This window comes from Podarcis cretensis (genome assembly GCF_951804945.1).
Source record: "Podarcis cretensis genome assembly, chromosome: 8".
Classification (NCBI taxonomy): domain Eukaryota; kingdom Metazoa; phylum Chordata; class Lepidosauria; order Squamata; family Lacertidae; genus Podarcis; species Podarcis cretensis.
In genome coordinates, this window is record NC_137177.1 from 82,002,582 (window position 1) to 82,029,039 (window position 26,458).

The 26,458-nt window shown below is 47.3% G+C and overlaps 1 protein-coding gene and 1 long non-coding RNA gene across 16 annotated transcripts in view; one reads left to right on the plus strand and one right to left on the minus strand.

Annotated features, from left to right (window-relative positions):
• The window catches only part of HSPG2 (heparan sulfate proteoglycan 2), a 240,738-nt gene that overhangs the window by 83,857 nt on the left and 130,423 nt on the right, over positions 1–26,458 (minus strand). For 12 of the 15 annotated variants that reach the window (XM_079986614.1, XM_079986613.1, XM_079986622.1 and 9 more), the window contains 10 exons: positions 23,807–23,998; positions 14,966–15,016; positions 12,438–12,533; positions 11,734–11,979; positions 10,435–10,533; positions 8,274–8,357; positions 5,224–5,316; positions 4,176–4,256; positions 2,598–2,828; positions 2,404–2,517 (listed from right to left, as the gene is read on the minus strand). In XM_079986614.1, coding sequence (XP_079842740.1) covers positions 2,404–2,517; positions 2,598–2,828; positions 4,176–4,256; positions 5,224–5,316; positions 8,274–8,357; positions 10,435–10,533; positions 11,734–11,979; positions 12,438–12,533; positions 14,966–15,016; positions 23,807–23,998 — 1,287 coding nt within the window. The remainder of the gene's footprint in view (positions 1–2,403; positions 2,518–2,597; positions 2,829–4,175; positions 4,257–5,223; positions 5,317–8,273; positions 8,358–10,434; positions 10,534–11,733; positions 11,980–12,437; positions 12,534–14,965; positions 15,017–23,806; positions 23,999–26,458) is intronic. The other 3 variants (XM_079986616.1, XM_079986615.1, XM_079986620.1) reach the window with 2 other exon arrangements.
• The window catches only part of LOC307222276, a 47,699-nt gene that overhangs the window by 6,260 nt on the left and 14,981 nt on the right, over positions 1–26,458 (plus strand). The window lies entirely within an intron of this gene.

Consider the following 26,458-nt stretch of genomic DNA (forward strand, 5'->3'; position numbering starts at 1 on the left):
AATACTGCTTTTTGTTTGATATATAGTTTTAGTTTTGTTAATTTTTTGGTTTTATCGTCGTGCATTTTTCTTTTTTTCTTTTCTCTCTCTCGTTTTATTTCTTTTGTATAATACACACGTATTCTAGATGCTTGACAATTTGATTATGTATACTGCACTAACTATCTTAAGTCTAGAAATATCCAATGTAAGATTAGTTTGTTGGGGTTTTTTTGTTTTTTTGTATGTAACGTTTGTTTAATAAAAGTTAAAAAGGAGAAGTTATTAATATTGCAGTAGTTGTACAAGGGATTATTATTTTGATCGGAATGTACCATATTTTTCGCCCCATAGGACGCACTTTTCCCCCTCCAAAAATGAAGGGGAAATGTGTGTGCGTCCTGTGGGGCGAATGCAGGCTTTTGCTGAAGCCTGGAGAGCGAGAGGCATCGGTGCGCACCAACCCCTCTCACTCTCCAGGCTTCAGGAAGCTATCCGCAAGCCTTGCGAGCCCGGCGGGAGTTCCCGTGGGCTCACAAGGCTTGCGGGCAGCAGCCTGCAGCCCCAGCGAGTGTCCACAAGACTTGCGCGCCCGGTGGGAGGTCCTGCCGGGTGCGTGAGGCTTGGGGCGGCAGGCTGCCGCCCGAAGCACGCGGAGCCCTCCAGAGGGCTCCCCGTGCTTCGGGCGAGTGTCCGCAAGCCTTGCGCGCCCGGTGGGAGGTCCTGCCGGGCGCATGAGGCTTGGGGCAGCAGCCTGCCGCCCGAAGCATGGGGAGCCCTCCGGAGGGTGCCCCGTGCTTTGGGCAGGTGTGTGCAAGGCTTGGGGCGGCAGCCGTGGCTGGGGGGGGGGAATAATTTTTTTTTATTCATTTCCCCCCCCAAAAAAAACGCAAGCTCCGGGGACAGCTGGGAGGCGCAGCACGTCTTCCCGCTGTCCCCGGACCTGGTCTGCTGGCGGGCGGCGGGGAGAAGAGCGCTTCTCCCCGCTGCCGGCCCCACAAGCGCCTGGGGGGGAAATAAATTTTTTTCCCTTTATTTCCCCCCAAAAAAACTTGGTGCATCCTATGGGCCGGTGTGTCCTATGGGGCGAAAAATATGGTAATTGAAATCCATAAGATTTTGGAACTCAGAAATAAAGTAAATCATCAAGCCATCAATTCTAGCCACCTAAAATTATATGAATGATTTGGTACTCGAATGATTGGTATTAGTACAGTGGTACCTCGGGTTACAGATGCTTCATGTTACAGACACTTTAGGTTACAGACTCTGCTAACCCAGAAATAGTACCTTGGGTTAAGACCTTTGCTTCCCACATCCCATTTGGCCACAGTAGCGGCATACATTTTGTCTCCCTGCTTATTTAACTTATATGTAGAATTCATCATGCGAAAGGCTGGGCTGGATGAATCCCTAGCCGGAATTAAGATTGCCGGAAGAAATATCAACAACCTCAGATATGCAGATGACACAACCTTGATGGCAGAAAGTGAGGAGGAATTAAAGAACCTTTTATTGAGGGTGAAAGAGGAGAGTGCAAAATATGGTCTGAAGCTCAACATCAAAAAAACGAAGATCATGGCTACTGGTCCCATCACCTCCTGGCAAATAGAAGGGGAAGAAATGGAGGCAGTGAGAGATTTTACTTTCTTGGGCTCCATGATCACTGCAGATGGTGACAGCAGCCACGAAATTAAAAGACGCCTGCTTCTTGGGAGAAGGGCAATGATAGGCCTAGACAGCATCTTGAGAAGTAGAGACATCACCTTGCCAACAAAGGTCCGTATAGTTAAAGCTATGGTTTTCCCAGTAGTGATGTATGGAAGTGAGAGCTGGACCATAAAGAAGGCTGATCGCCGAAGAATTGATGCTTTTGAATTATGGTGCTGGAGGAGACTCTTGAGAGTCCCATGGACTGCAAGAAGATCAAACCTCTCCATTCTGAAGGAAATCAGCCCTGAGTGCTCACTGGAAGGACAGATCCTGAAGCTGAGGCTCCAGTACTTTGGCCACCTCATGAGAAGAGAAGACTCCCTGGAGAAGACCCTGATGTTGGGAAAGATGGAGGGCACAAGGAGAAGGGGGCGACAGAGGACGAGATGGTTGGATAGTGTTTTCGAGGTTACCAGCATGAGTCTGACCAAGCTGCGGGGGGCAGTGGAGGACAGGAGTGCCTGGTGTGCTCTGGTCCAGTGGGTCACAAAGAGTCGGACATGACAAAACGACTAAACAACAACAACAAGTGGCATACATAAATAACCTTTTTTGACACCTGGGAATTTCAGTCTGAATTATCCCCAAGAGAAAGGATTCTGTTGTTGTTTTTCGAAAATCACTTTTAAACGTTTTTTTCCTCAATTCATTATGGATCATTTCCCAATACACCTTTACACGCAAGTTTATGTGCCTATGGAAGTTGCTCACCGAACAGGCGCCGGTCTCAGGGTGGCAGGAATCTGAATGCCCGTTGCATTCGCACAGCGCACAGTGCCCCAGGTAGAGCCCACCGCCTGTCCGGGTGTAGCCAGCTGCACAATCCTGCAAGAGGGACAGGGTGGCATCAGCAAACAGTGCCCCATGAGCCCACGTGCCCAGCCTGGCCCAGCGAAGAGGCTCACCTGGCAAGAAAGACCCTGGTAGCCTGGTGGGCAGCGGCATTCCTCCACCTCCAGAGCCCGGGGCAGGCTGGTGTAGGTGGGCACCGCGGTCTCCATGCTGACACCGGTGATGCCAGCCGACAGCATCTCGGTGGAGTGAGTGGCGCGGATGAGAATCTCGTCCAGGTCAGCCAGGACCATCATGAGGTGCTCCCGGGTGGCTGGCTGGCCATCTGGGCGCTTCCAGTATTGCTGGGGAGAAAAAGGGGGGAAGGTTGATACCGTGAGATGGAATCAATTGGCGCCGTCAAATGCAACATTCCTTATTTCCCTAGAGTGGGCACAAGCAGGGGGGTATCTAGTCAGTGTAACTTGCTGTTCCACTGGTCTGGAGCTTCCTCCCCCTGCATGTGACCTAGGAGATGATGATGATGATAATAATAATAATAATAATTTATTATTTGTACCCCGCCCATCTGGCTGGGTTTCCCCAGCCACTCTGGGCAGCTTCCAGCAAAATATGAAAATACAATTATTCATCATATATTAAAAGCTTCCCTAAACTTCTGAAATTCAGATAGTTGTTTATTATCTTGACATCTGATGAGAGGGTGTTCCACAGGGTGGGCGTCACTACTGAGAAGGCCCTCGGTCTGGTTCCCTGTAACTTTGCTTCTCGTCGTGAGGGAACCGCCAGAAGGCCCTTGGCGCTGGACCTCCATGTCCGGGCAGAACGATAGGGGTGGAGATGGACGTGGCTCTGTCTGACTCCATAAAAGAGCTGAGTCATGCAGTCATTTTCTCAGTCGTTTTGTCTTTCTATTGCCTGCTGTTCTTTCGCTGGCATGCTGCTCTCCTGCAGCCATTTTGTTATATTAATGTAAATTTTGCTGTTTGCCGGCACTCAGCCAGCAGCACAGGAATTCAGTCTCCATATGAGACAAACTCACAGTTTCTTTATGTAACTACCAAGTGAAGCTTGCCTTACAGGGATCAAATCGTGAACTGAAATGTGAGTAAACTTGTTACTTTACTCAGAAAGACTCAGAAAGCAATGGTTCCAAACTACAAGAAAGAAGATTCCACCTAAACATTAGGAAGAACTTCCTGACAGTAAGAGCTGTTCGACAGTGGAATTTGCTGCCAAGGAGTGTGGTGGAGTCTCCTTCTTTGGAGGTCTTTAAACAGAGGCTTGACAACCATATGTCAGGAGTGCTCTGATGGTGTTTCCTGCTTGGCAGGGGGTTGGACTCGATTGCCCTTGTGGTCTCTTCCATCTCTATGATTCTATGATTCTATGATTCTAAGTATTGCAGCCTCTGACCATGAAGCTCATTTTGCCAGCTGGCGGGCATAGCAGAGGGACAGGACAAGTGGCAATGGACAACGGAAACAAGCTGCAGGGTCCGTAAACTTAGATCCATTGCTCCTCCTCCTCCAGTCGCTTTATTTAAGCCAGAGTGGCCCACGTTCTCCACCAAAGCAGCGTCAGTGCTGCCTGCATCCCCACCTCTCTCCCCTTCCCAGGTATATGGGGCGGCTTCATTACCACCAAGAGAAACATTGAGCTCAGGTGCAGACGGCACAGGGAGTCCTCACCTCCTGGAAGATGACCTCAAAGCTCTTGCGTTCCCGAGGCCGCAGCTCCGACAGGTAGGCCACCAAGGTGATGTCGTTACCCTGGGGGGGGGGGGAGAGGGAGACACCAAAAGAGAATGTAAGAACATAAGAAGAGTTGGCTGGATCAGTGCAGTATCCTGGTCACTGTGATGCCCCTGTCAAGAGCTCGTCATGTGAAAGACAACAATCCCATGACTGCAATCATGGAACAGGAATTCTAACAGCCCCTAAGGGAAGCCCTCGAGGAGGATTCAAGCATGGGAGCAACCCTCCTGTAGTTTCCAGCAACTGGGATTCAGAAGAGTCGCTACCTCCTCCCATGAAATCAGAGAATGGCCCTTGTGGCTAGTAGCCACAATGGCTAGTAACCTTATTCAAAAGGTAAAGGTAAAGGTAAAGAACCCCTGGATGGTTAAATCCAGTCAAAGGCGACTATGGGGTTGCAGCACTCATCCTGTTTTCAGGCCGAGGGATCCGGTGTTTGTCCACAGGCAGCTTTCTGGGTCATGTGGCCAGCAGGACTAAACTGCTTCTGGTGCAACGGGACACCGTGACGGAAACCAGAGCGCACGGAAAAGCTATTTACCTTCCCGCTGCAGCGGTACCTATTTATCTACTTGCACTGGTGTGCTTTCGAACTGCTAGGTTGGCAGGAGCTGGGACAGAGCAACAGGAGCTCCCTCCGTCATGGGGTTCGAACCGCCAAGAAAAGGTTCGGTGGTTTAGACCACAGTGCTACCAGCGTCCCTTTTCTTATTCACATGATATTTCTGCTAGTGGCCGCTAAATTCCCCCCCCCAAAAAAAACCCCTTTATCTAGTGGCCTCCAAATCAGAGGCATAAATAAACATTTACGGGAGTGGTATATGTGGGACCCAGGGCTTCCGCCAATCCCAGAAATAAGGGCCTCTGCTGCTATACAGGTCCTGATGCCCAGTGAGTTCCAGGGGGTGTCCTTGCCCCCACCTCTCTAGCTAAGCCTGTACAAACCCAGCCCTCTCCTGAGCAAGCAGGCACTCTTCCTTACAGTGATCTGCACATCTGCGTCCGGCAGTGGAGTGCCTCGTCCTCCAGCATTGTAGGAAAGGGTGTAGCGAAGGCGTCCCCCGTAGGATCCAACCTGCAAATGTGGGGCGAGAGGGATCAGGTCATTCCCTCTTGATGCAGGTCAGGGGCCGCACCCCCGGACAAGTGTCATGCACCCATCGTAAGGCCCACGTTTTGAAATTTTCGACTTCGTAAAAAGTGAATTTCCCTCCACCGTTGCATTTCCCCCAAAATAGTTGAGCGCATGGTTCTTCTCTTCCCCCTGCTGCCTATTTCATCCCCACAACAACCTTGCAAGGTAGGACAGACTGGGAAATTTTTAATTATATTTAAATCAAGTATATAGGAAGATGACTGAACTGAAACACAAACGAGTAAGACTCCTCTAACCAGACCCAGTTTATACAAAACTAGATACAATATCATCACATTTCATAAAGTCAAATAATAATTTAAAAAAACAGACTTTAGGGAGTCTTTAAAAGAAATTGCACCCTGGGCATGGTGGCGAACGGCTTCTGGGGCTAGCATGGCACCCCCAAAAGCAACGTGCTGCTGTTCACTTGACCACTCCCTCCCCACATTTTAAAAGGTAAAGGTAAAGGTACCCCTGCCCGTACGGGCCAGTCTTGACAGACTCTGGGGTTGTGCGCCCATCTCACTCAAGAGGCCAGGGGCCAGCGCTGTCCGGAGACACTTCCGGGTCACGTGGCCAGCGTGACATCGCTGCTCTGGCGAGCCAGAGCCGCACACGGAAACGCCGTTTACCTTCCCGCTGGTAAGCGGTCCCTATTTATCTACTTGCACCCGGAGGTGCTTTCGAACTGCTAGGTTGGCAGGCGCTGGGACCGAGCAGCGGGAGCGCACCCCGCCGCAGGGATTCGAACCGCCGACCTTTCGATCGGCAAGTCCTAGGCACTGAGGCTTTAACCCACAGCGCCACCTGCGTCCCCACATTTTAAGTTCTTCTAAAACACAGAAGTCATCAGGAGGGTGTCTGCCACAAGCAGTAGGGCACCTTCTTCTGCCCTTTGGTGGTGGGTGGGGCTAAAGTGGGAGGGGCTAAAGTCATAAGTGGGTGGGGCCATCGATGTGACTGACTGGTGCTGCAGGCTACATTCCAACTATGCAGAAATCAAGTAAATACACATTTTGATGTGTGCCTTCTCTCCATCTTGGCAAGCGAGAGGCGTCACAATTCAAGGGCACGTCCTGGCCAGGCAAAAGCACTGGGGTGGTGGGGCAGAGTCTCAAGGGCTGGAAAAAGAACCTTAGAGGGCCAGGTTAGGCTTCTGAGGCTGGAAGTAACCTGCAAGCCTGCTCCAAAGATTTGCAGCTTCTTGGCGCAGAAAGGAAATAGGGTTCTGTGCATGTGCAAGGACTTCAGAGGAGCCCGGAAGCTGCTGGATCAGGCCCCCTAGTGCAGCATCTTGTTTTCCCAGGGGTCAACCAGAGACCCATTATGGCAAGCCCGCAAACAGGGCCTGATAAAAACAGCAGCCTTCTCCTCACTTGTGATTCCCCACAGCTAGTTTATTCTGAGGCATTGCCGCTTCTGCAAGTGTGTCTATGCAAGAGATGAAAAGCTTCACTCCCACCCCAAAAAAAACCCCCACACAGAGCGTTCTCTTTGTGATCCCCCAAGGCACGACCTTCCCTTTATTTTTATTTTCCCCAAAATTTTTTATTCATTTTATAACACAACTAAACAACACAAACAGGAAAACAAACAAAACAAACAATTTTTTGTCTTATCCTTATTTTTTCTAAACATTGTTAGGTGAGCTTCCCCAAGTCCGCCCCCTATCTGATTTTCATTTTACCTCATCTTTAGCAGTTTACATATATCATAATTTCTAACCATTTTTTTAAATCACACTTACTTCTACCATAAAAATCTCCACATTTTATCCCTTACAAGTAATACACTATCTTCTACTTCTAACCCTACAGCCTATATCCACTTCCAAAGCTATTCTAAGATTTAAATATTAACATATCTTGCTTTACGACCTTCCCTCTAAAGTTGGCATAGGGGGTACAAAACTGCAGCGTCACCATCCATTTCACAGAATCGTGGTGTTGGAAGGGACCCCAAGGATTGTCTAGTCCCGTGGTTCCCAACGTGAACCAGCTATTAACAGTTCATGGCCTTTTAGGCTTCCTCCACGTGAATAGGAGTTCACTTTTTGAATAATAAGAATTATATGTCACTAATAAGAATTATATGTCACTAATAAGAATTATAAGAATAATTATAAGAATAATAAGAATTATATGTCACTAATAAGAATTATATGTCACCTAGTTATATTAGGTGGGGCATGGCCCAAAAAAAAGGTCGGGAACCAATGGTCTAGCCCAGCCCCCTGCAACACAGGAATATGCAGCCGTCCCTCCCATACAGAGATCGAACCTGCAACCTTGGCATTATCGGCACCGCTTAAAGTTTTAAGTGTGTATATGCTTATCGCATTTATAAATTTTAAATTTATTGTTGTACATTGTTTTAAATGTTTGTTTTCCTTCTGGGATTGTACCCCCAAGTGCATTTTATAAGCTGGTCTCCGACTGTAATAAATTATCTATCTATCTATCCATCTATCTATCGGCACCGTGCTCTCTGTCCTCTTTCAGAAGAACACGAGGAACAGCCTGCTGGATGAGGCCAATGGCATCCTGTTCGCACAGGGGCCAACCTGATGTCCCCATGGAAAACCAGCAACCCAGATTGGAGCTCAAAAGCAACTCTCCCACTTCTGTGGTTTCTAGCAACTGGTATTCTGAACCATGGCTGCCTCTGGCTGTGAGGGCAGAGCCCTTGTGGCCAGAAGCCCCTTCCCTCCTTGATTTTGTCTCATCCTCTTCCAAAGCCAGCAAAGACCGTGGCCATGTGCCTATGTGCTGTGCGAAGGACTTTCTTTTGTTTTGATGCCACCGCCATGCAAACAGACACAAGCACAGAGCCCCCGGAATGGCTCTCAACCCTGCCCCTCACCTCCCCCCTACAGTCCATGCCGTTAAGATTACCTTGTCCCCCAGGAAGGAGTCCGGCAGCTTCCAGTAGAAAGCGATTTCGGGAAGGAGAGAGAAGCCCTTGTAGAGTAACCAGTACTGAGACAGAAGAGGAAGATTCAGAGGAAAGTGAGGGGAACAGCTGACAGACGAGGCAAATCTCAAAGCGCACAGCTCTACAACATGTGCCACAGCCAGGCAGGCACCATAGCTCAGAGAAAGACAGAGAGACAGAACCACCACCCACTGCCCAGAACGTGCCCCAGACTCCAAGCCCATGGGGTAGGTGGGGTGCCACAACCACCCACTGACTCTATTACTCAGCCACCCACTCTCCCAAAGAGCTGTCGCAACAACGTTCTCCATCTGCCTGGTTCTCGCTGGCTGCTTTGGACCACAACTCCCATCAGCCCCGAGTTGTGAATTGCAAACACAGTGTCAGGCTTCTGGAACTTAGCTTCCTCCCCGCCCTTTGGCAGCAGATGAGCAGAACAAAACGAAAGAAGTCTCTTACCAGTTAGAAATTTTAATGATCACAGAGAGAGAACAAAGAATCCATTTCCTAGGAACGGTGGTGCTCCCAATTAAAGGTTTCACCCACTTCCTCCCTGGTCACCCACTTCACTTCCACAACTTGTAACCTGGTCTTGCAACTGCTGTGCTTTCTGCGCTGCCACCTTATCTGCTTGACCTTGGGCTGAGCGGCTACACGCTTTCCAGCGACATTGAGTCTGTTAACTCTCTCTCTCCCAGTTCTTCCTCTCCTACCTGTTCCCCACCCAGTACTTCCCAGCTTCTGCCTTCTGAACTATGTCTCTCTGCAAACCACTGTTCCAAATCTATACTACTTCCATGTTCCTGGGAAGATTCAGGATCCTGATCAGGGCAGGGGGAGGCTCCCACCATTCATCCTCAGTGCAGCCCTCCTCAGCACGGTCCCCAGCACCCAGGTTGCTGGAGACAAGTGGGCTGCAACAAGGGCAAGATCTGAGGGGACGACGGGAGGTCGCCAACAAGCCAGCTTAGGGCGAGATGGAAGGGCTCCCCTGTCCCACAAACTCGTACGCCATCACAGAGCCAATTGAGGCCGCTAGGTTTCCAAGCAGCTGAATTGCAAGACAGGGTCACCATTGCCCTGGAGGCAGAAGCCAGTTGAACTCATAAGGTGTCCTGGGGAACTAACCTCAAGGTTAGATGTGTTATACGTAGGGCTGCCTCTGAGGACCGTTCGGAAACTTCAGCTAGTGCAGAATTCAGCAGCCAGGTTGCTCACCAAAGCAAGATGGTTTGAGCATATTACACCGATCCTGGTCAGAGTGCACTGGCTACCAATTAGTTTCCTGGCCCAATTCAAAGTGCTGGTTTTGACCTATAAAGCCTTAAACGGCTCAGGACCGCAATACCTCAAGGACCGCCTCTTTCCATATGAACCTACCTGGACCCTGAGATCATCTGAGGCCCTTCTTTGTCTGCCTCCTCCTTGAGAGGTCCAGAGGGTGGCAACATGAGAACGGGGCCTTCTCTGCAGTGGCTCCCCGTCTGTGGAATGCCCTCCCCAGGGAAGTTTGCCTGGCGCCTTCACTATACACCTTTAGGCACCAGGCAAAACCGTTCCTTTTTAACCAGGCCTTTGCCTGACCTATACCCTTTTTGCTGGCTCTTTTTATTAGGGGGGTTCTATTGGGTTGTCATTTTTATTTTCATTTTAAGTATGTGATCCTTTATGTGAAACGCCCTGAGATCTTCAGGTATAGAATTGACAGGAAGGCAAATCTGCAAAATGCTCCTCCTTCCCATCAAAGAGGCAAAGGGAAGTTTTCCCTGCCAAATGTGAGCCCAGAATCGTAGATCTGGAAGGTTCCCCAAGGATCATCCAGTCCAAACCCCCTGCCAATGCTTGCTTTGCACCTTCTAGATGAGCAATGCCAAAAGCAGAGTGAGGTCCAAGGCGAGAGGGAGAAAAGAGTAGCCAGCTTTGGCACCAACGGCCCCCCAAATTCCGCAAAAACATTTTCGTTTTTTCGAAAATGCCTTCTAGAGGGTTGGGGGGGCACGCGTTTTTCTGCCTCTGCTCTGGACAGCTGTGTGTTTGCTGTGTGGCAGAGCTATCCCCTTCTCACACACCTCTCCATGCCAAAGCTCCATTCGCTGCCCACTCTGCCCTGCTTGTGGGTACCTTTTTAGCCTCAGACACCCTGAGGCGGGACTGGGAGGAAGAGAGCAGGTTGCTGGAGGAGTCTGAAGACCTTCCGCCGGGGATTCCTTGTCCCTGGGGCTTGAGGCCAAGAGAAGATGTTCAGTGAGAGAGGTAGAGGGAAGACAGGAAGGTAGTGGGGAGGAAAGGGAGGGTGGAAGGATAGGAGAAAGGAGGGCAGGAAGGATGGGAGGAGGAGGGAAAGGCAGACAGAAAGACAGAAAGCTGAAGGGAAAGATGGCAGGGTGGAGGGAAGGAGAGAGAAAAGGAAGGAGGGAAGAACAGAAGGAAAGATGGAAGCAGGCAGAAAAGGAAGGTTGTCTCCTTTTCCCACACAGGGCAAATAGTCAAAGCTGGGAGTAAATATGGGAGAAACATATGTCTGTAAGAATAAAATTAAATTATTATAAATTAGTTTGGAGATGGTATCTAATAACCAGTCAGATTAAATTAAATAAACAAGGAATATTCGGTGTTATGTTGGAGGGGATGCCAGGAATCCAGGAATTATATTCACAGGTGGTGGGAGTGTAAATATTTTTTTGGCAAAGGGTGTTTAAGGAGATAACAGAAATCACTACGTTAAAGCTGACTGAGAGTCCAGAGGTAGCATTATTACCAATTTACGATGGAGTGGAAGGTTCGCAGGCTATGAAGGACTTGCTCACAAATTTATTGGCAGCTGTATGAATTATTATAGCTAGGAAGTGGAAGGGGCAAGCAGAATATAAAATGGAAGAACGGTATAAAGAGGTGTGGGATATAGCTATTAATGATAAATTGACATGTGCCATTAAGGTAAGACGGGGAATATGCAGGAGAAATGACTTTGAAAAGATACGGAGGGTGTTTGTAGAATTTGTACTGTCACCATCGCGAGAGGTGTTGAAATTTTGGGAGGTTGGTTAGTTACAATGGAACGATCTCAGGGATGGGGTGCACATTTTTATTCTTATTTATTTCTGATTATTACGTTGTCAAAGGAATGAATGAATGAATACATAAAAAAATTTTAAAAAAAGAAAGAATAGGAAGGTTGGGGAACACAAAAGGATGGAAGGAAGGGCAGAGGGAAGGAAGGACAAAATCCCTGGAAAAGGGAGTAAGACATAAGCTCTGAGCCCCTCTCCCCCACTCCATGGTTTGGCTTCCAAACCCAATATGGCCCAGATGAGTATGATTTCAGCCAGTGCGCTGGCAGCAAGCAGGTGTGCCCTGGGACAGGGCCATGCAGAGAGACCCAGGACTCCCCTATGAAGCCAAGGAAGGGCGGGGATGTACCTGGGAGCCGGGAGCAGCAGCAAGAGAAGCGGGGAGCACAGGAGCCCTGGCCAAGGAGGCAAAGGAGCGAGGAGGGCCAAGGTGGGCTGCCTGGGCAGCTGAGGGGGTCCACAGTCCTGCTGGAGGGGGTTTGGGGGCGCCCTCCTCCTTCTCCTTGGGAGGAGGGGGTGCCCTGCGGGAAGAGGCCTGCCAGCGGGACAGCATTTCCCAGATTTCAGCATCACGTCTCAACTGGGTTTCCTGCACCTGAAGGATGGAGGTGAGGGAGTCAGAAAGGGGGGGGAGAGAGAGAGAGAGAGGGGGGGGGCAGACAGGCAGAGCAAAAGAGGACCTGCAGGCCCAGTACAGAGAGGTAAAGGACTAGGTTAAGTCCAGTCAAATTCGACTATGGGGTGCGGCACTCATCTCCGCTTTCAGGCCAAAGGAGCCGGTGTTTGTCCACAGACAGCTTTTCTGGGTCATGTGGCCAGCATGACCAAACCACTTCTGGCCCAACGGGACACCATGACGAGTGCCAGAGCGCACGGAAACACCATTGACCTTCCCGCCGCAGTGGTACCTATTTATCTACTCACGCTGGTAGGCCTGAAAATGGCTGGGCGTCCTTGAAAAGGACAGAGCTCGGAATGGCTGCCCAACCCAGGACGAACGCCGCTATCCCCAGCTGGACAGATCCCCATGGAGCCGGCTTTCGCACACGTTACCTGGGTGGCTCGCCGGACCCGGCCGCCAGAGCTGGGGATCCTGCCAGCTGCCACGTCCTTCCTCAGCTGCTCCTCTGTGAGGGATGTGGAGTTCTGCTGGGGTGGGACACGGGCGGTGGGCATGTTGAAAGCTGGCCGGCCTCTCGCCTGGCCATGCAAAGCTGACAGCCTCCCCACACCCAACTCCATTGAACATTCACTGTTGCCCCTCATGCAGAGGCTCTCCTGTTTGAGAGCTCGGTATGGGGTGCCCATGCAGGGAAGGGAGGGAAAGGCAGACAGAAACACATTAGGAGGGCAAAGTGACCCCCCCCCCAATTTGCACAAAGGGTGGGGGTCTGTTGATCTTAGGAGGCAGCACACCACAGAGTTGGGGGCATGCACTGACCCCAGCCATGCCACACCAGCAGACACTCAAAATCACAGGAGCTGTTAAAAGAGCTGTAGCTCTTTATATCGCTTCTGGAGGTCTTGCTGAACATGATTAGAAGAGACCAGTTGGTTAAAGGTATACAGGTCGGAGCTAAACAGTACAAATTGAGAGCATTTGCAGATGACTTAGTTTTGACGTTACAGGAGCCAGAATCTAGTACTAAAAGGGTTTTAGACTTAATTCAAGAATTTGGTCAAATGGCAGGATTTAAATTGAATAAGTTAAAAACTAAGGTTTTAGAGAAAAATTTAACACCAAAGGATGGCAAAGTCATTTTGGGAATTGATATACAGTATAATGAACTGGGGGGGAAATGTTTGTAAAAAACCCCCAGAAGCTTTTCTCTTAGGAATTACAGATACCAACATTCCAAAAGACCAGAAAAGACTGTTTATGTACGTGACAACAGCTGCAAGGATGCTACTAGCCCAAAGATGGAAGGAAGCAACAGTCCCGACTAGGGAAGAATGGCAAGCCGAATTGCTGGACTATGCTGAAATGTCAAAACCAGGGGTCAGCAAACTTTTCCAGCAGAGGCCAGTCCACTGTCCCTCAGACCTTGTGGGGGGGGCAGACTATATTTTGGGGGGGAAATATGAACAAATTCCTATGCCCCACAAATAACCCAGAGATGGATTTTAAATAGAAGAACACATTCTACTCATGTAAAAACACACTGATTCCCGGACTGTCCACGGGCTGGATTTAGAAGGCGACTGGGCCGGATCCGGCCCCTGGGCCTTAGTTTGGCTACCAATGGTCAAAACTGACCGGGAGACTCAGGAATCAAGAAGATAAAGACTTTGCAGAAGAATGGGGAAAATTTATAACTTACTTAGGAGACAATTGCAAACAAATAAAAACGTCAGCTGGACTTAAAAAATGACTTGTAAAGAAACGAAAGAAACGGACAATTTAGAGAAATGAAAAATGTGGGGAATGTAATGATATGTAGTTTTAGAAAAAATATTTTAAGGACCCCATGTAGGGGGCGGGGGGGGAGTCATTAGCTTCAGAGAATCTCATGTGTGGATATGTTAAAAGTTCTTCTTTTTTCCACTATTTTAAATCTGTTTGTGTAAAAACCGATAAAAATATTTGGAAAAAGAAAAAAAAGACCAGAGAGCTGTTGCCAGTCACTGTCAACAGCATTGAGCTGTTGTTATTGCTGCGATTATTTTGATTCATGACCCGCCCTTCATCCTAAGGTTCCTCAGGGCAGGTTACAGCAATTTAAAATGCAAGATTAAAAAGGGTTTAAAAGAAATGGCCATCTCAATATAGGATGGGTCGTAAAAACTTTTTTAAAAGCTAGGTAGCCTAGGGAAGACTGGCTCTGTAAAAGGCTGAGCAATCTCTGTGGCTTCTGAACAAAGCATGGCAGCCACTTTGGAACAGATGCCAGGCAGAGAACGTAAGAAAGGCCTACTTTTATTTGTCCTAAATCTTCCAACGTTCAGCTTCCTCAATGCCATGTGTCCGGGAACTGACATCGGAGCCAGCAGTGGAGGCAGGGCTCCCAAGCGATGCCGGAGAAGGGCCAAGCAGGGAGAGAGGGAACTCATCGGCTGGGGAAGGAAATCAGCGTAACACCAGAGATAAAGGGGGGCGGTTGGGGGAATCGGAGAGGGGTCTCCAGGACTCTTCGCTGGAGACCAGCGGGGAGAGCACAGGTCCTCCTCTGCCCACACCCACCCTGCGCAGAAGACTTCCGCGCAGGGAAAGTAGGCGTAGACTTGGCGTCAGAGAGCTTTTGTGCTGGAAGAAGTTTAAGAAACGCCCACTGACGGATTCTGCTAGCGACTGAACAGCCACGAAGTGAAGGGCTGTCCAGCCAGACAGGTTTAACCAGGCTACCTAGCCAGGACTGGTGGCAACTTACGCACGAGCAACCCCTTATAACCATTACACCATGCATAATAACTTCACACAGTTCTATCACGTCACCTCTTGACTCGCCTTTCCTCCGAACTGAAAAGCCCCAAATGCTGCAAACCACCTTTCTTCTTAGCCAGTCATCCTCGCACACAACACAATAGCATGCCCCAGAACCCGACAAGTCCATGCTCCGTTACGGGCATCTCTGCCCGCGTACCTTGTGGGCACGGCGCATCCGGGCAAAGTAGGTTTCCTTCTGCCCAACAGTCTGGGCAGGAAAGAAAGAATTAGAGAAACAAAAAGTGACAGACAGAGAGAAGGTAAAGGTGGAGAGTTCATAGCCCATGCCAGACCCCTAAATACATTCAGCCCCATCATTGTGCCCCTCCTGGGAACAAGACTCTTCCTCCTGTCCAGCTTGCCCCCCATTATTCTAGCCAGCTCTGAAGTGGCGCAGGAAAGAAGGCTCTGAGCAGATTTGGGGGCTGGATAAAATATTTTCCCTCAACCAGAAGGACTCTCTCGTTGAACCTTGCCCCCCTCCGAGTTCAAAGTGTCGTCCTCTCACAAAATAAAGCACGCCTTCTTTGCAACTCATGCATAAGCCTGTGGAACTCCCTGCCACAGGAAATTGCGACGGTCGCTAATTCAAGACGGGTTTGGGGGGCAGGCGATGCGCTTATAGACAAATACACAACAAATGGCAAGCCTTGCCTGCAGCTTGCGAGCTGTCAAAACTAGGGATGCCCACCCCACTCCTCACAATCATATAATTCTAGAGTTGGAAGGGACCCCTGAGGGCCATTGAGTCCACCCCCTGCAATGCATATTCGAAGGCAGGATTGTCAGAGGGTAAAGCAACAAAGGAGGTCTGCCTCCAGAATCCTAACCACCTACCTTCTTGGGTGTTGCTTCGTGGTTTCTCTCTCCTCCTCCCAGCCATCTCAAGAGGTCCATTTTTATTTTACAGTGGTGCCTTGCAAGACGAAAAGAATCCGTTCCGCGAGTCTCTTCATCTTGCAGTTTTTTCGTCTTGCGAAGCAACCCTATTAGCGGCTTAGCGGCTTAGCGGCTAAGCGGTTATTAGCGGCTTAGCGGCTTAGAAAAAGGGAGAAAAAAGCGAAAAAAATCGCAAGACTCGCAAGACGTTTTCGTCTTGCAAAGCAAGCCCATAGGGAAATTCGTCTTGCGAAGCGCCTCGAAAAACGGAAAACCCTTTCATCTAGCGGGTTTTTCGTCTTGCGAGGCATTCGTCTTGCGGGGCACCACTGTATATACTGTTATGTTTTTACGTGAACCACCCTGAGACCTCTGGGTATAGGCGGTATGTAAATTCAATAAGCAACAACAACCATCTCCCAAGAAGGAAGCCTCAATTTCCTGCTGTCCATCAGGAGTGCCCTGATAACAGTCCCCACCCACTTCCAGCCCCGTGGAACAGCTTACTTTGGGGGAAGGTTGGCACGGGTGGGGGGAGCTCTGGGGCACCCAGGATCCACCCAATCTTGTTTTTTTTTTGTTTTTTTTTAATGATTTTTATTAATTTCCAATTTTTTATCACAAACAAAAAAAACAACATAAAAACAAACAAACAACAAACTCATATTTTCTTAACCTTATTTTCATAACCCTCTTTTCCCGGACTTCCCCATACCTTTCCCTTTTTGCATCCTTAGTTTAGTACCATTATTCAGCAACCTATCTTACCCAATTAAATATAAATTTGTCCTCTTTCTCTATTCCACCCTAAATTTTTAAACCCAATTATCGCTGCAATTCTACGTCTTCTTTTCCCTCAGCATTTTAACACTCCTCAGTTTTATAATAATTCTTAAGATACATCTTAAATTTCTTCCAATCTTCTTCCACAGTCTCTTTCTCTTGGTCGCGGATTCTGCCGGTCATTTCTGCCAGTCCCATAAAGTCAATCACTTTCGCCTGCCATTCCTCCAGCGTGGGTAGCTCTTGTGTCTTCCAATACTTTGCTAGAAGAATCCTTGCTGCCGTAGTAGCGTACAAAAAGAAATTCTTATCCTTCTTCGGCACCAACTGGCCGACCATACCCAAGAGAAATGCCTCTGGTTTCTTGTTAAAGGTGCACTTAAGCACTTTCTTAATTTCATTATAAATCATTTCCCAGAAGGCCTTAATCTTTGGGCAGGTCCACCAAAGGTGGAAAAAGGTACCCTCAGTCTCTTTACATTTCCAGCATTTGTTATTGGGCAAATGGTAAATCTTCGCAAGCTTGACTGGGGTCATGTACCACCTATAAATCATTTTCATAATGTTTTCTCGTAAGGCATTACATGCCGTAAATTTAATACCTGTGGTCCATAACTGCTCCCAGTCAGCAAACATAATGTCATGACCTATGTCCTGTGCCCATTTAACCATAGCAGACTTCACTGTCTCATCTATTGTATTCCACTTCAACAGCAAGTTGTACATTCTTGATAAATTCTTAGTATTGGGTTCTAACAATTCTGTTTCCAATTTCGATTTCTCCACCTGGAAACCAATTTTCCTGTCTTGTTTGAAAGCCTCCATTATTTGAAAATAATGGAGCCAATCTCGTACCTTGGACTTTATTTTCTCATAACTTTGTAATTTAAATTCACCACCTTCTTGTTCTAAAATCTCAGAGTATTTCGGCCAATTGGTTGTCATATTAAGTTTCTTTACTTCCTTAGCCTCCATAGGTGAAAGCCACCTGGGAGTTCTGTTTTCCAGTAAATCTTTATACCGTATCCATACATTATATAGTGCTTTCCTGACAATATGATTTTTAAAACCCTTATACACTTTAACCTTGTCATACCAGATATATGCATGCCAACCAAAATTATTGTCAAATCCTTCCAAATCTAGAATGTCTGCATTTTCAAGAAGTAGCCAATCTTTTAACCAGCAGAAAGCTGCCGATTCATAGTAAAGTCTTAAGTCCGGCAGGGCAAACCCCCCTCTTTCTTTAGAGTCGGTAAGTATCTTAAACTTAATTCTGGGCTTTTTGCCCTGCCAGACAAATTTAGATATGTCTTTCTGCCACTTCTTGAAACAATCCAATTTATCAACAATTTGTAATGTCTGAAACAAAAATAACATTCTAGGCAATACATTCATTTTGATCACAGCAATTCGACCTAACAAGGAAAGCTTCAGGTTTGACCATATTTCTAAATCTTTCTTTATCTCAGTCCAGCACTTGTCATAGTTGTCCTTAAATAAGTTCACATTCTTAGATGTCATGTTAATCCCCAGGTATTTTACACTCTTTGCCACCACTAACCCAGTTTCCTCTTGGAATCTTTCCCTTTCAACATTTGTTAAGTTCTTTTCCAATACCTTGGTTTTTTGTTTATTCAACTTAAATCCTGCGACCTGGCCAAATACTTGAATTAATTCCAAAGCTCTTTTGGTACTAGTGTCTGGCTCTTGCAAGGTCAGTACTAAGTCATCTGCAAAAGCCTTTAATTTGTAATGTCTGGCTCCGACCTGAATCCCTTTTACCAGCTGATCTCCCCTAATCATATTTAACAGGACCTCCAGGACCGATATAAAAAGTAATGGGGATATTGGGCACCCCTGACGTGTCCCTTTTTCTATAGGTAGTTCATCCATAACCACATTATTTACAATTAACTTCGCCTTTTGCTCAGAATAAATTGCACTTATACCATTTTCAAACCTTTGGCCTACCCCCATCCCATGGAGATTCTTTTTCATAAATTTCCAAGATATATTGTCAAAGGCTTTCTCCGCGTCCACAAAAATTAAAACTGCCTTCGTATTAATGTTCACTGTCAGCATTTCTATAATGTCAATTATATTCCTTACATTAGTAGATATATGCCTACCCGGGAGAAAGCCTGCCTGGTCTTTATGAATCTCCTCCACCAGCACCTTCTTTAGTCTTTTTGCCAAAATGTCTGCAAAAATTTTGTAATCCACATTGAGTAGTGATATAGGGCGGTAGTTCTTGATCTGTTTTTTATCAACCTCAGTCTTTGGTATAAGTGTGATGAAGGCTTCTTTCCACGTCTCAGGTGCCCTTTTCCCCTCTAATATCTCGTTGCAAACCTCCTTAAGTGGCTGAATTATCCAGTCTTTCAAGGCTTTGTAATATCTGGAGGTTAGTCCATCTGGCCCTGGAGATTTCCCCAGTTGCATGTTTTGAATGGCACCCTCAATTTCTTGTTCAGTTATTTTCTCATTTAAAAACGCCATACTTTGTTGCGAAATTTTTTGTAATCCATATTTCTTAAGAAATTCTTCAATGTCTCTTTCGTTTTCCGGCCCTTGTGCATACAGTCTTCTGAAATAGCTCTGAAAGCAGTTACTGATCTCATTTGGTTTCGAAATATTCTTTCCATCTACCTCCAAACTTGTAACTGTGTTCAATTTCAGTCTCTTCTTCAATTGCCATGACAGGAGTTTCCCACATTTATCTGCAGATTCAAATGTCTTTTGTCTCATTCGTTTAATTTTCCATTCAATCTCCTGGTTCATCAATTCCATATATTGCTTCTGATACAATTTGATTTGTCTCAAGATCTCATGTGACTTTGGGTTGGATCTCAGTTTCTTTTCACTGTCTTTTATCCTTTCCAAAATTTTATCTTTCTTCTCCTGTTGTTTCCTCCTTTTCAAGGAGTTCTGCTGTATCAAGAAACCCCTCATCACGGCCTTGCTTGCGTCCCAGATCACTCGTTTCTCCACTTCTGTCCTTAGATTTATCTCAAAATAGTCCTTCAAAGTCTTTTGGGCCTTTTGGTACACCTCTGGATCTTTAAATAGGGTGTCATTCATTCTCCATCTAAAAGAGCCAGCTGTTGTTGTTTTCATTTCCATCTTTACTGCATTGTGGTCGGAGCATGTCTTTGGGCAGATTTCCACTTTCTTTATCTTAGGAGCCATCCCACTAGTAATCCATATTTGATCTATTCTTGTCCAGGTCATCTGTGATTCTGAAAAGAATGTTCCCTCCCTCTCAAGGGGGTTTCTTATTCTCCAAATGTCGATCAAGTCCAAGTTATCAGTCATTTCAAAGAAAGTCTTGGGTAGTCTCCCGTCCTTGGAGATCACCTGTCTTTGCGCTTTGTCCATATTTGTAGATACAACCCCATTCATATCGCCTAATAAAATCACTTTGTAATCCAGATAATTTGTTAATGTCTCATGTAATTTCTTATAAAATTCTGCCTTCCCTTCATTTGGTGCATAGATTCCAAGTATCAAAATTTTTTCTCCTTGGATCTGTATCTCAATTGCCAAGATTCTGCCCTGTTCATCTTTAAAAATCTGTCTTGGAGCCAATTTCTCTTTTGCGTATATCACCACTCCTCTTTTCTTAACTTTATCTGATGAAATAAATTCTTGTCCCAATCTTTTATTTATAAGTAGTCTTCTATGTGCTCTTGTCACGTGGGTTTCTTGCAAGCAAATCAGATCCAATTGTTCTTTCTTCAAAATATGAAAAACCTCACGCCTTTTCCTGGGAAGGTTCAGTCCATTACAGTTCCAAGTTAAAATTCTCAGAGACATTGTTAATTAGTTACCTCCAACTGCACCCTGCAGCTGTTCTTCGTCCGTTGGTGATTTGAGTCCAAATGTCAAATTCCCCAAGTCTGTATCTGCAGTTGAGTTGAGGACCCCTTTCACCAGGTCTTCTCCGTATTTGTGTAGGAACTGTTCTTTATCTTGTACAGTCTTTATCTTGACTTTCTTTCCTTGGAAGTTGAAAGACAAACCCTGTGGAAATTCCCACCTGAAAGGTATGTTGTTCTTCTTCAGCAGGTCCACCAGAGTCTTGAACTGAGTTCTCACCTCCAAAATATATTTTGGGATATCCCTGTAGATTTGCACAGAGACGTTTTGAATCTGGAGTGTTTTCTGGTAATGCAGACTAAGTATCTTGTCTCTCTCCTCTTTCGACCTCAATGTAATCAGGCAGTCCCTTGGAATCTTCCTGCCTTGCCTTCTACCCAATCTGAAGGCGGTTGTAATCTCAAATTCTGTTCCCTCTAGATTTTCCTGCCAAAAGTCTGAAATTTCTTTTGTGAGAAAGTCCACTAGGTTGTCCCCCTCACTCTCAGGAACCAACCTAAGTCTTAAGTTCTTCTCCTTACGCTGCATGTCCCATAAAGAAAGGGTCGCCTCATGCTGGTCAAGCCTCCTACAAACAGGAACTAAATTTTCCTGTGTAGATTCCGCAGTAGATTTAGCCTCTTCTGCAATTTTCCTTATTGTGGCGTTCTCCTCTACCAACTGTTGTATAATCTGTGTATTAGACGTTACGCTCTTCGTGTTCAATTCCAATTTTGCCGTTAGATCTGCCAATTGCTTGGTATTTTCTGTACTCTGTTTATTCAACCTTTCTAAAGATTCATTTATCTTCAATAATGCCTGCGTCACTGACTCCATGAATGCACTTATTCCCTTTTCCTGTCCACCTGGGCCTGTTGGCAATAGTCCTGATAAAGAGCCCCTTTTCTTATGTGCTGCCTTAGACTTGGATCTTGTTGCTATCTCGTCTCCAAGGCCGCTCATGTCCCAAGGTCGTTCTCACAGGAACAGGTTTGAATGGAAAAAGCCAGTGACTAACAATCGTGTTGCAACTGTTACTTCCAACCTTCTAGAGGGAGCTGAGACCTTCAATATGGCAAGGAAACAATGAATCCAAAAGCCCTCAGAGGGAAAAGTTACTAAAAAACTTCTCTCAGTCTTTTAGTTGCAACCATATAATTTTTACAAAGTCTCAATAAATTGTAGCAAATAAAGTCTCCTCTTTGCAATGTCTTTGACAGCTCCCTGTCAAAGTGTATCACTCAGGCAGTCCGTTCCCAGAGATAGAGTCTGCGGTAGATTGTCCCTTAAAAAGTTTTCCTGCAGGTTTCCTTTCTTTTTCACCCCCCCCCCCCGTTCCTGCTCCCTAGGGGGGAGGACTTAAGTCAATGCTGGGGTTAATCCTTTTTTTAAAAAAAATCCCTTAAAAGATGTCAATTGCAGCTTACTAAGTCCGTTGCTTTAGCAGTCATGCAATCTGGGGAAGGCAGACTTTGTTTACCGTCCCCACTTTCGGCCAAATTTTAAAAGAAGTTGAATTTAAAGTCCCGAAAGGGTTGCCAATCCTACTCACGGGAGTCTCTTTCAGTCCGAATAACAGGAAGAAGTCGGCGCTCTCCGCTAATGGCGATGCGGCTTCACTCCACGAGCTGGGTAGCGACTCTCAGCTCTGCGCTCCCCCGATGCTCCTCCGGAGCCTTTAAAAAGGCTCTTTCGCAGTAAAAGGGGGCGCAAACGATGCCCACCGAGTCTCCTTGCTCACAGGCTTCCGCGCCTGTGATTTTAGGGGTCCCCGCTTCGCCGTAGCGGTCAGACCCGAACTCGCGGAGCAGCTCTCTCTCCGGAGAACGGAGAGCGAGCCGCCATTAGCGCCGGCGCCAACCGGAAGTCTGCAGGATCCACCCAATCTTGTGCCACCTTCTGCTGGCAAGGGGCTGCATCATCACAGCCTAGGACCCTCGTACCTACGGGACCGCCTCTCCCGGTATGCCCCACGGAGAGCCTCAAGGTCCATAAATAGCAACACCCTAGAGGTCCCGGGCCCTAAGGAAGTCAGATTAGCCTCAACCAGAGCCAGGGCCTTCTCAACACTGGCTCCGGCCTGGTGGAACGCTCTGCCTCATGAGACCAGGGCCCTGCAGGATCTGATTTCTTTCCGCAGGGCCTGTAAGACAGAGTTGTTCCGCCTGGCCTTTGGCTTGGAGCCAATTTGATTCCCTCCCCCTCTTTCTTTTTTCTTTTTCCTTTCTCCTCCTGTGATGAGACTGCATTTTAATATTTTTGTTTCAATATTTTAATTCCTGTATTCTAATCCTGTTTTTAAGTTGTATTCATTCAACTTGTTTTTATTATTGCTTGTTAGCCGCCCTGAGCCCGGCCTTGGCTGGGGAGGGTGGGGTATAAATAATAATAATAATAATAATAATAATAATAATAATATCTAGACCTCCTCACATGCTGACTGTAAGAGGACATCCACAGGGGAACCCGAGTCTATTTGTGTGGTTTTCTGCTAGAAAAACCTGGGAATGGGGAAATAACAACAACAACAACAACAGGGGAAGGGGTGGAATTCCTCCTTTCTTTTTCACCAAAATCACCACCACCACATTTGTGTCCCACCTGCCTTCCAAAGAGCTACACTGTTCTCATTTAATCCTCACAAGAACCCTGCGAGGCAAGCTAGGCTGACCGAGGCAGCGAGTGGCCCAAAGTCACTCCCACGAGCTTCGGGCACCAGAAAAGTGAGGCTTCTTTCTTGGGAGATGGCTGGGAGGAGGAGAGAGAAACTGTGAAGCAGCACTCAGGACCATTTGCACCCTAGTCGCCCAGGTCCTAGTCTGGCACCCAATGTGCACCCTGATCTGTGCGCCCTCCTTGCTTGAAAACAGGCCATTGCGCCGTGGCAGAACACTTGCCTTGCGTGTAGAAGGCCCTGGGTTCAACCCGCGCTGGCAGCATCTTAGGTATGGCTGGGGGAGACCTCTACCTGGAGTCCTGGAGAGCCACTGCTGCCAATCGGTGTAGACAATACTGAGCTAGATGGACCCAACGGTCCGACTGAATCCACATCGGCCTCCTAGCATCCTTCTTTTCTCATTTGTCTCCTTCTTTAAGTTGGTACCCATGGACTTACCTTCAAAGCCAAGGTTCTGATCTCACCTCTCTCTGGAAACAACCTATGAATTTCCATCCCCCCCCCCCGCCCCCCAAATCAGTGCCTTGGTCATAGCTGTCAACCTTCCCTTTTTTGGCGGGAAATTCCCTTATTTCCCGCTGCTTTCTTGGATTGTTAGATATCCCGTAGACTGTCCCCGGGACAGGTGAGGCTGCTGATCGCTTATTTTCAAATCTGCAAGTTGACAGCTATGGCCTTGGTTCACAACGGACCACGAGGAACACAATTGTCTGTCCGGGAAGGATGACCAGACGCCACAGGGATGGGCTCAAGAACTGCAAGCGCCACTCCCTGCATCCCACAGAGCAGGGCTCTCACCTTGTCGCCCAGGTAGGACTCCGGCAACTGCCAGTGGTAGGTTTCCTCCCCCAGCTGCCCAAAGCGGGCATAGGAAAGCTGCGGACCCTCAGGGGACATCTCCACAGTGAAGCCGGTCTCGATCCGGGTGGTGTGTTGGCGGTTGACCAGTGAGAATCCCTGGAAGTTTCTGGGAAGGAAAGGCGTGGTGATCTGCAGGGAAAGAGCAGAGATGGCACACATAATAATGATAATAATGATAATATAATAATATAATAATATAATAATGATAAGCCGCTAATAGCGCTAATCCGCTAAGCCGTCAATGGGCTTGCTTCGCAAGACGAAAAAACCGCTAGACGAAGAGAATCACGGAACGGATTCTTTTTGTCTTGCGAGGCACCACTGTATAGTATCAGCAATAACTTTAGAAGTACAAAAACCTTCATCTCTCTCCCTTCTCAATGTACTCAAACTACTCCTCAGCTGCCTCGTGAGAGCTCTCAAATATTCCACAGTACTCAAACCTCTTACCATTGTTTAAAACTGCCAGTTCCCCCCATCCCCTCCAGCCTTTCAGTGTTTCTCCCTTCTCACTGTCATGCCACGCTCACTACTCTTGTGCAACCTGACTTCACTTTTGCTTGCCGCCTTTATGCAAATCCAGGATTGCGATGCGGCAACTACAAATCCTCTAGTAGGGGCTGCCACCATGAAAGCCTTTCTTCCTAGGGAAAGAAAGGTATCTTGTGGACCGCAAGCTAATTCTGAACTAAACTTTGCAAGCCCACAGCTTTAGTTTTTAAGGAAGGAAACCTGATCTCAACGGAAAAAGGGGATGCATCACCAGTGATGACAACAGAATACAGGCGCTTCCCCCCTCCCCAAAACAGCCTCTCTACCTCACTGGTTCACCCAGCCTTCGGTCTGAAAAAAATTAATATACACATTTCAATGGGCTTGAGTTCAAGCTCCCTCGAAGCTCCATGAGAGATTCGCATTCACTTCTCGCAGGAGGGGAGGCGCCCACATGGAAAGAAAGATGCAGCCCAGGGCTTGCAGCCGAGGGTAAAAGGTAAAGGTAAAGGGACCCCTGGCCATTAGGTCCAGTCGTGGCCGACTCTGGGGCTGCGGCGCTCATCTTGTTCTATAGGCCGAGGGAGCCGGCGTACAGCTTCTGGGTCATAATAATAATAATAATAAATTTTATTTATACCCCGTCCTCCCCAGCCAAGGCCGGGCTCAGGGCGGCTAACAACCAATAATAAAAACGAGTTGAATGAATACAACTTAAAAACAAGATTAAAATACAACATCAAAACATTAAGTCATGTGGCCAGCATGACTAAGCTGCTTCTGACGAACCAGAGCAGCGCACGGAAACGCTGTTTACCTTCCTGCTGGAGTGGTACCTATTTATCTACTTGCACTTCGTGCTTTCGAACTGCTAGGTTGGCAGGAACAGGGACGGAGCAACGGGAGCTCACCCCGTCGTGGGGATTCGAACCGCCGACCTTCTGATCGGCAAGTCCTAGGCTCTGGGGTTTAACCCACAGCGCCACCCGCGTCCCATGCAGCCGAAGGAGCCAAAAGCAAATCAGGCCCCTTCTTCCCGCTGACCCTGAGGTGCATCTTCAGCCTCCGAGGCTGGAAGCGTCAGGGCGGCCAAGGTGTGGGAAGCAGGCGGGAGGGGGTGGCTTCACCTACGGAAATGCATAAGCGAAAAGCTGAGGTCGAGGCTCTGCAGCCAGCACAGCACCATCCGGGGCCGCCCTGCGCGCCTCAGGCTGGTAGAGTAGGATATGAAAGTCAGTTTCCCTTCACGAGCGCCTTCTAGAACCATAATGGCAGTTGCCACAGCAACCGTCGCCACCGCTCTGTCTGGTTTTGTTTTCTTTTTAAAAGGAGCACTGCCGCGCATGTGTCAGAATGCCTGGGCTTCTTTAAGTGTTTGCACACGTGCAACCTTGCCGCTGTTGGCAGTGGCGCAGGAGGAGGAAGGAGCAGCCCGAAATAATAATAATTATTATTCTTTATTATTTATACCCCGCCCATCTGGCTGGGCTTCCCCAGCCACTCGGGGCAGCTTCCAAAAAAATATTAAAACACTGTAATACATCAAATATTCAAAGCTTCCCTAAACAGGGCTGCCTGGGGTCAAGTTCACTGCATGTACAGTGTTAAAGGAAAATGTTATGAAAATGATGTCTAGATGGTACTTAACCCCAGTAAAATTAGCAAAGATCTACCACAAGAGTGATAACCTATGTTGGAAATGTAAATAAAAAGAAGGTACTTTTTACCATATGTGGTGAACTTGTCCCAAGGTGAAAGACTTCTGGGAAAAGATTTACAATGAATTGAAAAAAATGTTGAAATATACATTTATTAAGAAACCAGAAGCTTTCCTACTTGGAATAACAGGTTTGGAATTGCAAAAGAAAGATGTCAGATTGTTTTTGTATGCCACAACTGCAGCTAGAATTTTGTTGACCAAAAATTGGAAATTACAAGAAGTACCAACAGTGGAGGAATAGCTGATGAAGATGATGGACTTTTGGGAGCTAGCCGACCTGACCGGAAGAGTCCGCGACCAGAAGGAAGAGGTGTACCAAGAGGAATGGAAGAAATTTAAAGACTATTTAGCTAAATATGTTAAGATAACTTAAATAG